Source organism: Ceratotherium simum, chromosome 19 (assembly GCF_057802395.1).
Source record: "Ceratotherium simum simum isolate JZ-2026a chromosome 19, ASM5780239v1, whole genome shotgun sequence".
Taxonomy (NCBI): Eukaryota; Metazoa; Chordata; class Mammalia; order Perissodactyla; family Rhinocerotidae; genus Ceratotherium; species Ceratotherium simum.
Genome location: NC_141918.1, coordinates 41,821,049 through 41,837,162, shown reverse-complemented (window position 1 = coordinate 41,837,162; position 16,114 = coordinate 41,821,049). Strand labels below are relative to the sequence as shown.

General features: G+C 33.2%; 1 protein-coding gene across 2 annotated transcripts in view; it reads left to right on the top strand.

Annotated features, from left to right (window-relative positions):
• The window catches only part of TBC1D32 (TBC1 domain family member 32), a 197,457-nt gene extending 182,354 nt beyond the window's left edge, over window positions 1–15,103 (top strand). For both annotated transcript variants that reach the window (XM_087444041.1, XM_014781194.2), the window contains one exon: window positions 7,525–15,103. In XM_087444041.1, the coding sequence (XP_087300167.1) occupies window positions 7,525–7,644 (120 nt within the window). In that variant the 3' untranslated portion in view covers window positions 7,645–15,103. The remainder of the gene's footprint in view (window positions 1–7,524) is intronic.
• Window positions 15,104–16,114: the final 1,011 nt, after the last annotated feature.

Below are 16,114 nucleotides of genomic sequence, written 5' to 3'. Positions count from 1 at the left end.
TAACTACTCCATTAAGCCCTGTTATAATCTCTTGTTTGCAAGGTGTATAAACACATACACATTATTTTTGCTTATTCACATATTAACCAATACTGAAATTTTGATTAATGAAGTGATTTTGATTCCTACTTCCCTCAGAAGATCCCCCAAGTCAGAAATAAGTGTATGATTTAAAAATTCTTCATTCAACTATACTTACAGGGATTAAACCTTGGAAATTGTTTTATACTTTCGGATCTGAAATCTCAGACTTGTACAAAGAGTGAAAAAAACATCGATAATTCTCCATTTAACTACATAAAACAGCCATAATAATATTGTTACATAGATACATGTTATTCCCTGACTCTACATATTTAATAATGATTGCTTTTGAGAGGAGAGAGGAGATAAAGTAGAACAGGGGACTTTTACTTTTTATTGTAGATATTTATATATATTTATTTGGGCTTTTTTAAGATTTTTGAAGAATGAGCCCATACTACTTTTATAATACTCTTTTTTAAAAGGAGGATATTGAATCATTATATAAAAACAGAACAAGTATCTAACTGTTGTAAATAAGTTTAAATAATTAGGCACAATTGAATTAGTTTCCAAAATATTGAAAACCCACAAACATGTTTTCAACTGCTATCAGTTATCCTGAGAAACTTCATATAATGAGATGGTTCCAGAAGATTGAAAATATGCAATTCTTTTCCTGGTTTAAGTTTCATGTATTGACAGAAAGTGACATGATAGAAGCATTGCTTTAGGAGTAAATATTTGTCTGAAGCAGGCAGTATAGAGAAAATAGCAACTTATTTTCATTTTAACATATATTCATTTTGGTTTAGGCTCAGGATTTTAAATCAGGTAATTGACAGTCGATACTCATTGCCTATACTCCTGATACCCCACTGGACAATTCTTCGTGGTCAATATATTACAAAAACAAGTTGGAATTTCTTAGACCAGAAGGTGGTGAACACTACTACTATTTTGGTTTACTACAGCCCAGGTTTACTAAAAAAAAAAAAACAAAACCAGATTTATTTTTCCTTTTTGGATTAAAACACTAAAATATTAGATGAGATGAATGCCGTGGGTATAAATTGATATCAGCAAGGTCTTGACTGAGTTTTTCACAATATCCTTGTAGACACAACAAAAATGTGGGTTGGGTAATAGAGCGGCTAAGTGTCTCACTCCCACAGTGTGCTGATTGATGGATTGGTGCTGAGCTAGAAGGCGACTTCTGAAGGTATGCTGAAGGGCTTAGTCTTTGGACTTAGCGTCCTGAACATTTTTATCTGTGACAGATGATGGTTCAGAAAATCTGAAGGCATGAAACTTTGAGAAAAACATCATCCAACAAATACTCTCAAATATCTCAACGAGCTTGAAAGTCTAAAGTTTTGTTTTGTTTTGGTGGAGCCATCTCTCTATCTCTGTCTCTCTCACACACACACACACACACACACACACACACACACACAACACACACACGCACACACAAGCAAGCAGGTTTAGAGAATGTTAGTTTAATAGTAATTCAGAAGACCCTCTCTTTTCGCCGACCAGCTGTATTGCATTCCTTTCCAGCATGCTAATAGGCCAGCAGTGATCTTGGTTTTAGTTTGTGAATTCAACCTGGGGACAAACTTCACTGAAATGTCAGGCTAGGAAAAGATTGCCTTCCAGTGAAAATCAGGCTGTGAAGGCTCAAAATACTTAATTAAAATGCTTCAACTAAATCTTGCATATTATGGCAAAATCAATTTATAATTACGAAGAAATCAGATCAATTTCGACCCAATCAGTAAATTGTCAAGAGAGATTTTTGTTGTTGTTGCTATTGCAGCTGTTGATATCAGAGCATGTTGACAGGGTAAGAAATGGAGATCAGACTGAGAAAAAAACAATTGAATACTAAGCTTTTAAAGACAAAAGTATACATAATTAAAAATAATTCATCTGAGGGAACAGATAAAACTTGTTCAGTATTATGTCAACTGTGATTTGCAGATATGTTTTCTGCATTGTCCTTAACATCATTTGAGTCCACCCGAATTCAAATTCTGGCTCTATCACTCCGACTGTGTAAGCCTTGGGCACGTTGCTTAACCTCTCTATGCCTCAGCTTCCTCATCTGTATAATAGGGTGTGAAATAATACTATCACCTAGAGTTCTCAAAGAATTAAATGAGATGACATCTGTAAAAAACCTCCAGAACATTATCTGGCACATAACAAGTGCTTAAAAAAAAGTTAGCAGTTATTTGAGTTTCTATGTCATAGTCTCATCCTTCTCTTGTTCTTTACTTAAGAAAAAGATGTGCAGAGAACACAGCAAAGGAAACAGAGTTTTCTCCTGACTCCATAGCTAGATTATATACTTTTGTTCACATTTTTTCTCCAGCCCCTGAGACCCCTTATTGTATTATATCATAGGAATACCTGGCATATACTTCAGATCTATGTCAGGAACATTCTCTTATGTTGTCAAGGCCTGTTGCCTGATTTACCCAGCCACGACTGAATCTTCTCTCTAGTCATCACATATGTCCATATATCCTTCAGCTGAGTTAAAATCTTCAAGAACCACACACTGTATCCTAAATATTTAAAAACTTCGTATTCTATCCAGAACCACACACACTATCTAAACTTCACTGAGCCTAAGGGTCATTAGGGTGCTTATTAAAATTGATATGTCTGCACTTCTCCCCAGACATACTAAAACTGAATTTTCATGAATAAAATCTAAGTTGTCAGATTTTACTATAAAATCTCATGTAGATTAAAATCTTTACAATATGGAAAAATGTTACCTTTGGAGCTTGAATCCAGAATGCCAACACCAGGGATTCGAAAGTTTTGGGGCTATTGGTCCAGGAACTTCAGATTTTACCAAGTACCCCAGGAGGAACGTCCTGGAAGAAACAGTACTTGCAGGTTGTGTTTCTACCACTTTGATCCAGAAAGAAGATCCTTTTTCACATGATAGTCAGACAACACAAATGGTCATGTTAGCAAGGGTAAAGAGCAGAGCTGTGTTCACAAAACCTCTTCTCTCACGTGACTCTTACTATATAATTTGCTACTTCCTATGTGAGATTTAACATTAACGCAAATTCTTTAAGTGACCTCGGTGTACAGTAAGTTCTATACCTGTTGTGGTAAACTTTTATTTTATATGCCTCCTGGTGATTATTAATAAGAATCAACCCTTTATTCCAATTTAACCCAAAGTGACTTATGTTACTTTTTTCCCCTCTATATTTTATAAAGAGCTATTATATCTTTTTTTATCACCTTTCAAATGTGTTAATAATTAAATATATTTGGGAAGGGAGTATATCAAAAAATACCTAAATTTGGTCCTGAAATCATAAAACTGAGGCATGTCATGTTAGCATACTTAATCTTTTTGTGGTTTATATCTATTTACCACCCTAAAAGGTCTTATCTTCAATTCAGATTCCAAATTTACAGGGCTTGCAGTAGCTCTAAAAACATTTTTGCTGGAAATTATTTTCAGAAACTTTAACTGATACAAATAATGTTTGAAAGTATAGGTATAGCTTGATTTCCATAATAGGCATATTCCTGAGATATTGCAAGAAAACGTGGTACTATCTGCATATGTTAAGTGAATCGTCCTGTTATGTTCTTGGTAAGGAGTTGAATGAAGAGTAGAGACAGGAGTCAACTGCACTGTGATCAAGAAAATCTATCTCGAGGGCTGGCCCTGTAGTGTAGTGGTTAAGTTCCGTGTGCTCCACTTTGGAGGCCCTGATTTGTGGGTTCAGATCCCACCTTGCTGTTGTGGCGACCCACGTGTAGAATAGAGGATGTTAGCTCAGGGCTAGTCTCCCTCAGCAAAAAAAAAAAAAAAACTATTTCTTTCAGAGACCATCATTTCAGAGACCATCAGTTAATAAAAACATGTTCTTGTCATTATTATTATGACCACCACTAACACCTTGAGTGCTTTTTGAATGCCACGCACTGGGGAAAGGGATTTACAGGTATTGTCCATTCACTCATTGACTTATTCAACTGTTGTGAAACAGCTGTGTCCCAGGCACTGTAGTCACAAGACAGGCCATGTCCCTGCCCACACTGACTTTACATTCTACTGGTAGATAAGTAATATGTGAGTAAATATATAATATTTCAGGTATTGATAGATCTTATTATAAAGAAATCAAACATAGTAAGGGAGTCAGAAAGCAAGTCAGAGGTGCTATGTAGATCGAGTCCAGTGAAGGCTACTCTGAGGGGTAAGCAGAGACCTGAATGAAGCAAAGGAAAAAGCAATGCAAAGGCTTCTGAGAAAATTGTTCTAAATGAGAAGCAAGGCAAGTGCAAAAGCTCGGAGGTATGAATAAGCTTTTCCCACTTAGAAAGTGTCGAAATGACCACTGGCTAGAACAAGGTGTGAGGGAGTAAGAATGGTAAGAGATGAGACGGGAGCCAGATCACCAAAGGCTTTATAGCACATGGGAAGGAGTTCAGACAGCACAACCTGATGCTGTTATTGTCTGCATTTTATGCATGAGAAGCTGAGGCTTTTAGAGAATCAGTGAACTTTCCCAGGTTCGTTCATCTAGTAACTAACACAGAAGTGTCTGAACCCTTTTTTGGTCTGACTCCAAATCCTGTGATGCTTCTAATATATCAAATTGTCTTTCATTGGCTAGTCTGGTTACCTTTTTAAAAAAACAAAAAAATCCTAAATTCAGTGGACCTTCTAATTAAATGTTCTCAAAAGTAAAAGGAAACCAGTAGATACATGTTTGAAACTGGATTTTATATACAAAGGAGAGAGGGAAGCTGTGTATTTGCCACGTCATATAATATTAAATAGACAGGCAACATTTTGGTTTAGAATGGTAATATTTAATGCTTTTTGATGATTCAACATTTGAAACTCAGAATTAATGAAGAGAGCAAATCATTGAAGGCACACTGGTTGGAAAGCCATGAGGTACAAAAAAGAAAATGAGATATGCTCAAAATGAACTTCCTAACCAAAACATAAACCACTGCAGTAGTAACCTCTTAAAAAAAACTTTTCTAGAACAAATAGTGCACTGTTTATGTAAAATGGGATAGTGTTACCTTATATAATTACATATGTCTGCCTATTTAAAGAATAAGGGAATTTATATGTTTATACAGAGTCCAAAATACTTAGGTCTATAAATGAAATGATAATAAAGCAGTATTCTGAGGAAACGCTCTGTTATAACTTAAATGATAAGTTGGCAGTCTAACTGGTCATAATTACAGGGAAAAGTTATCCACTAAAAAGGCCATTAGAGAACATTTAGGATAAATTAAAAAATATTCCACTTTGAAGACAGAAAGTGGAATTCAGAGAGTCTCAACTTTTATTCGGAGCTAAAATTACCTACAAATTTTAAATAATGAGCTACATCATTTACAAACATTCCTTTTTAAATGAATATTTAATTTTTCTCTTATGAAAGAAGACTTTAATAGCCCTATTTGCCATTTTTATGAGTGTCTCTTCAGTATAGTTATCAGGGTATTTTCTCTTTATTTTAAAATTAATGTCCAAAATGGAAGCTATAATTTCAAAAACTACATTCTAAGGAAAAAATATATTTAAATCGAGTAATAGCTATGGCTCTCCATGGGTAGTTTTTATTTTTAAATTAAAGTGGAACAATAATTAAAAGATGTTAAAATAGATTTTGCTTATTTTTGCCCAGAAAAGAATTATTAGAGCTATTATTCAAATGCTGTCATCTCCTGTTGTAGTTCACATTTAATGAACAATGAGCATTCTTTTAAAAATCATGAATATATACTAAAACAATTTTTCTGGCATTGGGTTTTTATTATCTGGTTAGAATAACGTTACTATAATTCCTCTCCATCTTAGGTGTAGTTTTTGTGAAGAGGTGATAAATGCCAAATCACAGGTAATTTAGATGAAGAGAATAGATAAATTCATAATAGTTCCATGACGACAACACTAAATGTTTGAAGTGAATTCTTGAACAGTAAGATTGGTCTTACTTTGATCCTATTTTTTCCCCAAAGAGCAAAGTGAAATATTTTTGATAGGAGAGAAATTTACAAAGACCTAGTATTTCTGCTATTCATAAGATGAACACCTTCCCTTTGATTCAGTTGCTTATCCATAAAACTAGAGACATGATATATACCTCAGCTGTTAATATTTTAGGACAAGGACCTGTCTCATTCATCTTTGTGTCTTCAGCATATAACCAAGAACGTTACATACAGTAAGAGAATGAACAGATTAATGAATAAAGAAATGAAAGAATGGATGAGATAATGTCACAATTATTTTAAAATGAAGAGTAGAGTACAAATTTTTATGTTGGGAAGTATTAGCTCTAGCCTTAATGGTGTAATGTTATGTATATAACTTAGCATCATTTCGTTTCTTTAGCTATAATATCAGCCTTGTAGATCAGTAATAATAATTTTTTTAAAGTACGAACTAACTTTTCCCCCAAACTACCCAGATTTTAGATGATACACGGCAAAAGAAGTGTAATGTTCTCCCAAGTGATTTGCAAGCTGTGAACTATTGCTGACTTGTAAGTGACGAGTGACTTTAGGGCCTTTAAAAACAACCATTCTTATTGAGAATTGGGTGATGTTTTCCTAGCTACCCTACATTAATGTCTCTCATCTATAAACTGATTGTCTCTAACACAATATCTGATATAGGATAATATATTACTGTTTATTCTTTTGAATTACTTTTGTTTGTTATTAATTTTTGCCTTTAACTGTAATCTCTAGAAAGGCATGAATTGTTCAAAATTTTTTATAACTTTCAAAACTCCTAACATAATACTATTACATTGAATCAAGGATAATTTTCCTTCTGCAGAATTTTGTTTGTTTGTTTCTTACTCTGAAGAGTAAGTACTACATGGCTAGTATTTGGAGATGCTAAAAGGAATAGTCATAAAATTCCCTGAAAGTCTCTAAGATTCTAAATGGATGTCCCTACTGTTTTTATTCTCGAGTGCCTCATTTGGGATACTAACCATTAAATTCGAAATTAGTACAGACATGCATAGTACCAACATTATGAACTGCAGACTGCTGATGGTTTTATGAACAAGAGCTGTAGAATATGTATTCCCTGCAATATGATACTATCCTTTGATAGATAAGCTTTAGAGTCTTTACTAATTACAAATGTGAATAATCATTCTATAATTAAGACTCTATTATATCCAAACTATTAGGAAGATTTCATTATCTAAGAGTTTGTTTTCTATTTTGTTAGCTGTAAAGCATTTTTGGTTTTGAAAACAGACAACCTTGTTTCATTGGGACATGATTTCTTGCTATCATATACATACACAGCCTACTAAATAAAAAGCAATTGTACATTTACTAGCAACATAAAACCGTCTATAGCTGAAAAAAATGATACATCAATTATTTAAAATTCATTAACTTAGAATTACGTGCCTTTACCCAAGTGAATGAATTTCTCTGTATATTTTTTGACAGGAAGAAGCACTGCATGGGTTTCGAGTGAGTGATTACTTTGAATACATGGAAATTTTGGAACAAAACTACCGACCAGTGCTGCTGAGAGACATGCAGAACATTAGAGTGCAAAACACATAGATCATGGAGCGCACAGTTTAATTTTATGTCATATTTATTTTTAAAGGAAACAATGATTGATTATTTTCCATCTGTGTCCATAACAACATATGCTTTGTGAATACACGTATTGTAAGCCAATACTGAGAGTTTTTGAACATAATATATTCAAGTAGGTATTAGCTCAATTGATCACGTGAAGCGAATTCATTTTTATGTTTGTTATTTTGTAAGGTTGTTTTAGAGTTAGATTTAACTTACTTATAGTTCTTAATGTTTAACAGCTAGTCCCAACCTACATCGCCCCCTTCACCAGGTGATTAAAATGTTTTTTCCAATGAGTTTGGAAAGAAGCAGCAATTTTGTAAATAATTGTTTGACTAGCCAGAGAGAGTCTTTAGAGACAAGGAAGAGACAACTGTTTTCTTCATTTTTTTATGTCTACATGTGTAAAGGAAAACAGACAGAACCACAACTGGTTATTTTACATGTGGAGAACAAATGACATTTATCATGACAAGTGGTAGGAAAACTATGTCCTCAGACATAATTGTTTTTCTAAGAATTGCTTTTGATACCTATATCAATTTATAATTTTTCATGTGAAATGTAGTGTCTACATGGTTCATTTAAAAGATAGATTGGTTATTTCATCCTGATGAGCATTTGACTCTCATTTGTTATACATTTTCTTTAGCGATCGATTTGATTTGTAGTGAACTTGGAAACATTAAGGAGATTTCTAAATTATTTTAAATGACTAACACTATATTTTATTTTGTTTAAATAGAAGTCTTTGCTTCAATGAGATTAATACAGTATGTGAGGATCTATTTTCATATATTATAACTGTCACATTTAGTATATGAAAGACAATATGCAAAAATATTAAATTGTTAATTGTTCAGTCAGCAATTTCAGCAAGTCTTTTAAATTATAGGTAGAGGTCCTTTTGTACTCATTGCTTATACTGAAACATAAATCAGCCATTAAAACCATCCTGAAGCATTTTTCCTTTTCAGCCAGAAATGGCTCATCCACAAACTCATTTTTCCTTTTAGTATGATGAAACAACTGGTACCATGCAGTTTTCAATTTTGTGATATTTAGGCTAGTGCAATATCAACCTTCAGAATCAGGTTTTATGCTGTTAATGCGAACAATAGCTTCTCAGTAATGGTGTTGCTAAAGGGCATTGAAAAAGTTGAGAAAAGAAAATTGAGCAAATTAATTTGACATATTGCTCACTGTAGCTCTGGCTGATGTGAGTTAAATAAGGGAGTCCTAGGTGACACAAAACACCAAGCTTTGTCTACTTTCAAACTTAATTTTGAAAAGCTGTTCCACAGAACCTGTAATACATGTTTATGGTTCCATTTATTCCCATTCTGTTCCTGAGTTATTGTTATTGGTCCTAAGAAACTTGCAGCTTTATTTCTTTTTAAAAGCTCTTACATGGTAATTGGAAATACAAATGGAGAAGGAACTATAACTTAATTTTAAAATATTCATTGGTGATTTGGATTGGAAACTGAAGTCAGATCTAGATACTAACAATTACATTTTGGAAAAATGACTTCAGCTGGAGTCAGGCAGCTTTCATTTTCATTTGATAAATGTCCTATGAACAATGACCTAGCAATTTGTTTGGTGAAATAAAATGTAAAATATGGTAGTTCGTGTAGCTACCATTGTGAATTTTTGTACCAATTTTTAAGAATACTCTTTAGAATAGAAATAAATTCAGCACAGTCTTGCCTTCCCATTTTGTTTTTAATTATTTAAAGTATAAGTCCTTAAGACAGACTTTATTTCTGATTTGTGAATGGGTACTTTGTACATTTTACAGGATTCATTGTAATAAACTATATTTTATGATACAATGTAAACAAATTTGTTAAAAACTTAAGTGCCCGTAAATCTTCAAATATCTGTTTTCAAAACTTCATCTTTGTAGTTATGCCCCCTCAGGATATATAAGCATCTAAAGAATCTGTGAAGGTAAAGTAAGTCTCAGAAATTCATCTGAACTTCCTAACAGGATTCTACCTAAATTTATGATTATTAAATTATGGTGTGCTCTAGTTTGATTTTTCAATTCCAGATGTTAAAGAAACTTCTTTGGTCACTCATTAAACAGACATGTTTCGAGGGTTACACATATAATGAAATATTTAATATTCAGGATAAGATAAATGAGATACAGCACCTCCACTCAAAGAGTCCACAGTCTTGATGGGGAGATGAATAATTTTAAAACTATGAAAATGCAGTTATAAAGATAACAAGTGAGAATTGACCTCTGGATTTGATGACCTTCATAAGAGCAGTTTTGATGGAGTAGTGTGGGCAGAAGTTTGGTTGGAGTGGGTTTCAATGACACTGAGAGGAGAGATTTTGGAAACTGCTGTTTCTAGGAGTATTGTTGTACAGGAAAGAAGAGGCATGGGATCAAAAGCGTTTAAGATGGGAAAATGAGAGGCCAGCCTGGTGGCGTAGTGGTTAAGTTCACACACTCTGCTTCAGCGGCCTGGGGTTCATGGGTTCAGATCTCGGGCATGAACCTACATACCACTCATCAAGCCATGCTGTGATGGCGTCCCACATACAAAAATACAGGAAGATTGGCCCAGATGTTAGTTTTTCCTCAAGCAACAATCATCCTCAAGCAAACAGGAAGATTGGCAACAGATGTTAGCCCAGGGCAACTCTTCCTCACCAAAAAAAAAAAAAGAAAAACTGATGGGAAAATGAACCTAAAACTAAAATTTTCAAGGATTAGTCTAGAAAGAAAGAAGAGGAAATCTGAGATGCAAAAATAAATAGAAATCAAAGACAATGGTACACATTGTTATTTTAACATAATGTCTATTTGTAAATTTAAAAAAATCTAATTTTTGAAGCCTTTGGTAAGGCAAACATTTCTTACTGCAAAATCACAAATCAGAAAAGAAAAAATTTATAATTTTTATAGACTTCTTCAAAATTTACAAAGGAGAAAAAAACCTCTTCAAGACAGTCTCAAATAATGGATAAGTCACAGACTAGGAGAATAGATTTACAAAACTTATCTGGTAAAAGACCTTATATTCACATTATAAAAAGATTTTTAACCACTCAATAATAAGAAAACAACCTAATAATAAAATAGGCAAAATATTTGAACAAACACTTCACCAAAGAAGATACACAGATGACAACTCAACACAAAAGAACATGCTCATCATCATTAGTTATTAGGGAAATGCAAATTAAAACCACAGGAGATACACACTCACTGAAATGTCTATAACTAAAATACACAAAACAAAAATACCTGGTTGCAAAAGCTAGCAAGGAGGCAGAGCAACTGGAATTCATACATTTCTTGTAGGAATGGAAAGTGCAACAGCAATTTTGGAAGTTTGGCTTTTTTTTTTAATTAAGTTAAACACACACTTAACCATGTGACTCAGCAATAGCCCTTCTAGGTATTTCCTCAAAAGAAATAAAATATATGTCCACACAAAGACTTATACATGAATAATAATTATAGCTTTATTCGTAGTAGCCTCAAACTGGAAATAACAACAACCTCAACTGGTGAGTGGATAAACAAATGTGGTTTAGCCATAAAGCGGAATACAACTCAACATTAAAAAGTTGCCACCTACAGATGCACACAAAATCATCAATGAATCTGGAAAGTATTATACTAAGTAAAATAAGCCAGACACAAAAGGATACATGCTTTGTAGGATTCGATTTGTATGATATTCTAGAAAAGGCAAATCTGTAGTGACAGAATATTAGTGGTTTCTAGGAACTGAGGGGGGATGATGAAGAAAGGGGATTTTCTGCATAGAGGCAGAGAGGACATTTATTTATATCATGATTGTAGTGATGGCTACATGACTATTTTTTAAACTACTTTGAAATGTATGCTTAAAATGGGTGAATTGTGTTGTATTTAAATTTTACTTCAATGAAGCTGACTTTATTAAAAAAGAGTGCGCACTACAAAGAGAAATTGACAAATCCATCATAACAGAAGAGTTCCAACATTAGCAATTTTATTAGCTGTAGGTTACTTGTGGATGCCTTAATCAAACTGAGAAAGATCCTTTCAATTCCTATTTTGATGAGAGTTTTAGGAATAGAATTTCCATTGGAAAATGATTTTGTCAAATGCTTTATATCAAAGTAATAAGAGTTTTCCTTTTTTTTTGGTCTGTCAACATGGTGACTTACCAACATTTTCAAATGCTAAATCAACCTTGCATTCCTAAGATTAACTCTACTTTGTCATAATATTTTATCATTTTTACATATTGTCAGATTTGATTTGTTAAAATTTTGTTAGTAGTTTCTATGTCTGTGTTCATGATCTGTAGTTTTCTTTTTCTGACTTTGACATCAGGTAATGCTGGCTTCATAAAATGAATTGAGAAATATTCATCTATTTTCTAGAAGTTTGTGTATAAATGGTATTATTTTTTTCCCCTTAAATATCTGGTAGAATTTCCCAGTGAAGCCTGGAATTTTCTTTGTGATAAGATTTTTAACAAAAAATTCAATTTCTCTAATAGATATATGGGTATTCAAATTATCTATTCTTAAGTGAACTTTGGTAGTCTGTTTCAAGAAATTTGTCTATTTCCTCGAATTGTCAAATTTATTGGCATCAAGTTGTTCATAATAGTACCTCGTTACCCTTTTTAGTATGTGTAGAATTTGTAGTGATATCACCCCTCTCATTTTTGGTATCGTTCTTTTGTCTCTCTTCTTTTTTCCCTGATCAGTCTGGCTAGAAGTTTAAGAATGTTATTGATGTTCTCAAAGAACTAGCTTTTAGTTTCATCAATGTTTTTCTATTTTTCTGTTTTCTATTCCATTGATTTCCACATGGAACTTTATTATTTCCTTTCTTCTACTTAATTTCAGTTTCACTTGCTCTGGTTTTTCTGATTTCAAAAATCATTTATTTGAGACCCTTCTTCTTTTTTGGTATAGGTGTTTAGTGCTATAAAATTCCCGCCACATACTGCCTTAGCTGCATCCATAAATTTTGATGTGTTGTTTATACATTTTCATTTAATTAGAAATACTTTATAATTTACCTTTTGACTTCTGTTTTACCTGTGGGTTGTTTAGAAGTGTGTAATTTAGTTTCCAAATATTTTGAGATTTACCAGGTATTCTTCTGTTATCGACTTTCTCGTGTAATCTCATTGTGGTCAGGACATTCTTTATATGATTTTAATACTTTTAAATTTATTGAAACTTATTTTATGTCCCAGAATATTATCTACCTTGTAAATGCTTCATGTACATTTAAAACAAATATATATTTTGCTGTTTTAGTGTGCAGTGGTCTGTGAATTTTAATTAGATCAAATTGTTCGATACTGTTGTTTGTATGTCTTTACTGATATCTCTGGCTACTTGTTTTAGCAATTGTGAGAGTAATGCTGAAATTAACTGTAATTGTGGATTTGTCTGTTTCTCCTTTCAGTTCTATCAGTTTTAGCTTCATGCATTTTGAAGCTCAATCATTAAGTGTATAAACTTTTATGATTGTTATATCCTTTTGATGAATTGGCTGCTTTATCCTTGTGAAATGACTGTGTTTACATCTAGTAATATTCTTTGCTCTGAAATCTACTATGTTTAATATTAATGAGGCCATGCCAGGTTTTTGTTTTTTTCTTTAGGATTTGCATGATCTTTTTCCGTTATTTTACTGTTATCCTTATGTATTTTTGTATTTAAAGTGATTTTAGTGTAGGCAACATAGAATTAAGTCTAGCTTCCCCCGCCCCCTACATCTGGCAAAGCATGTCTTGTAATTAGGAAGTTTCGCAACATTTACAGTTCATGTAATTATTGATATGTTTGGGTATACATTTTCTATTTACATTTATCGTCTTTCTATTGGTTTTCATTTGTCTCAACTATTTTTATTCCCTTTCTTATTCTGCCTTCTTTTGGATTAATTGAATGTTGTAGTTGATTCTTTATTATGTCCTTCATTGGTTTATCAGATGTATTTCTTTTTCTTTATGTTAGTGTTGCTTTCAGGTTTTGCTATACATTTTTAGTTATCACAGTCTACCTTCAAGGAATATTATACCACTTCACATTTAATATAAAAACTTTACAACCATTAACCCCCAAACTTGACTGGATCACTCTAATCCAAAAGATTCTTTCCTTCCTCTTAAATTACAAAAGGTTTCTTAACAGCCCTCTGGTAAAAAATTGTATAGTCTTATACGCTATTCCTTCTATTATTATTTTGAATGGCTTTTTAACTTTCGCTGTTATTTAATGCGAGCATTTTTGTTCAACAAACGTGTCATTAGTAAACACTTTTCTTTAGGAATGTCATCTCTCCCAAATTAAGGGTAATTTTCTTAAGGACAGAGGAAAGTTGATTCATTACTATCTCCCGGAAATTCTAGCCTAGTGCTAGGCACAGAGCAGAGTATCAGACTTCTTGCTGAATGAAATATCAAAATTATTTTTGAATTATCACATCGATACAGAAGAAACAGAGTTTGAGACATTAGACCAAATTTCCCCCTCAGCTCCCTTAGTAGGTATAGCAGGAAAGGAATAACTTATGTTCTTGGTACAAATATGTTTTCTACTCATTCTTTACTGTGGAATGTATTTTTAATAGAAATAATAGTTCACTAAATTCTATTTAGCAAAGGTAGTAACTAAAATGTGTATGTGTAAGAATTTTTCTTCTGTGTGTGTGTGAGTATACTATTGCATATGGGCATTATTTTGGCTATAACATGCATCTGATAGGCTTGTGTGACCTAGCCTGGGAATCTAACAATGATTTAGAAACTAGACTACACCTTTTTGAAATAAATCAGGTGTTCAAATGTGTGCTTATCTTGTAGTATTTATAAAAACTGACAGATCAATTTGGTGTTTGAATCTGTATAGTCTCTCTTCCTAGAAACCATCAGGGAAACAGACAGTTATATGTCCTAAATGATGTAGTTTTGAAGGCAGAAGACTTCAACATCTGATGTGTCAAGATCTCTCCTAGCACAATAATGCTGAATATTTCTAAACTTGTTCTTGCTAAATCTAGCCTTACTATTCCTTTATTATATAAGATAGTTTAGACATGGGCTGATTACAGCCTGTTTTTGTAAATAAAGTTTTATTGGAACACAATGCTCACTTGTTTATGTATTATCTATTGCTTTTGTGCTACAATGGCAGAGTTGAATGGTTGTGACATAGACCGTATGGCCTGCAAAACCTAAAATATTTATTATCTAGCCCTTTCCAGGAAACCTTTGCTAACTCTGGTTTAGAGTAGTAATAATACGTATAACTCCAAATCCACTTTAGATAGGATAACCTTTCTGGAAATACAGAGGAAGCTAATTCAAAACCTTTCTTTCACCAATGATGAAGCTGTGACTCAGAAAGTGAAGAGGGAGTCTCAAGATCATGTGGAGGGGAAATATAATGCAGTGGTAAAATGAGAGCTCAGGAGACAGACTGCTTGAATTTAGATCCCAGTTCTGTCATCATCAAGTTATTTAATTCCTTGTGCCTCAGTTTACTTGTTGGTAAAATGAGCATAATGGTAGTACCTACCTCATAGGATTATGATGTAAAGCATGTGTTTATAACAACTCCTTAGTAAGCATTCAATAAATATAGCTGCTATTATTTGCTATTGTGTGGCTAATTGGTGTAGCACAGCCTGGAACCCAGCTCTTCTGACCTGAAGTTCAATCCTCTTTTAACTGTATTATTTATTCATTCATTTAGTCACTCAATATATCTTGATTAAATTCCTGCTGTGGATCAGGCACTCTCTTAGGTATAGTTCTAATCCTTTCCCTCATTCAGACTTTTCCAGGAGTAACAGATTATATTTTCCTATTTATATTTTCCTTATTAGTTATAAAATAGAAAAGAAATAAAAGTCCCATACCATCCAAGTTTAGACATATTTTTGTAGTTTATCCAATTTTCGCACGTTTCCTTCCTGTTTTGAAAGGTTTATTTTTTTATATTCTAGATTTAACGATAATGGTCAATATGTAATGGATTATCAATGTATTTTGTATTTTTTTATATTCTCTAGTGATAAATAAAACAAATGTTTCCTTTTTGTTTTGAGGAAGATTGGCCCTGAGCTAACATCTGTTGCCAATCCTTTTTTCTCCCCAAAGCCCCAGTAGACAGTTGGTATGTCATAGTTGTACATCCTTTTAGTTGCTCTATGTGGGACGCCACCTCAGCATGGCTTGATGAGCAATGCGTAGGTCTGTGCCCAGGATCTGAACCCACGAACCCCGGGCCACTGAAGCGGAGCATGCGAACTTAACCACTATGCCACTGGGCCAGCCCCTAAATGTTTCCTTTTATGGGACATAAAATTTTACTCACATGTTCTTTGTAGCAAAATTGACTTACCTACATTTTCTTTTCAGCAGAATATTGAGAGAGTTATTACTTAGGTAGGTAC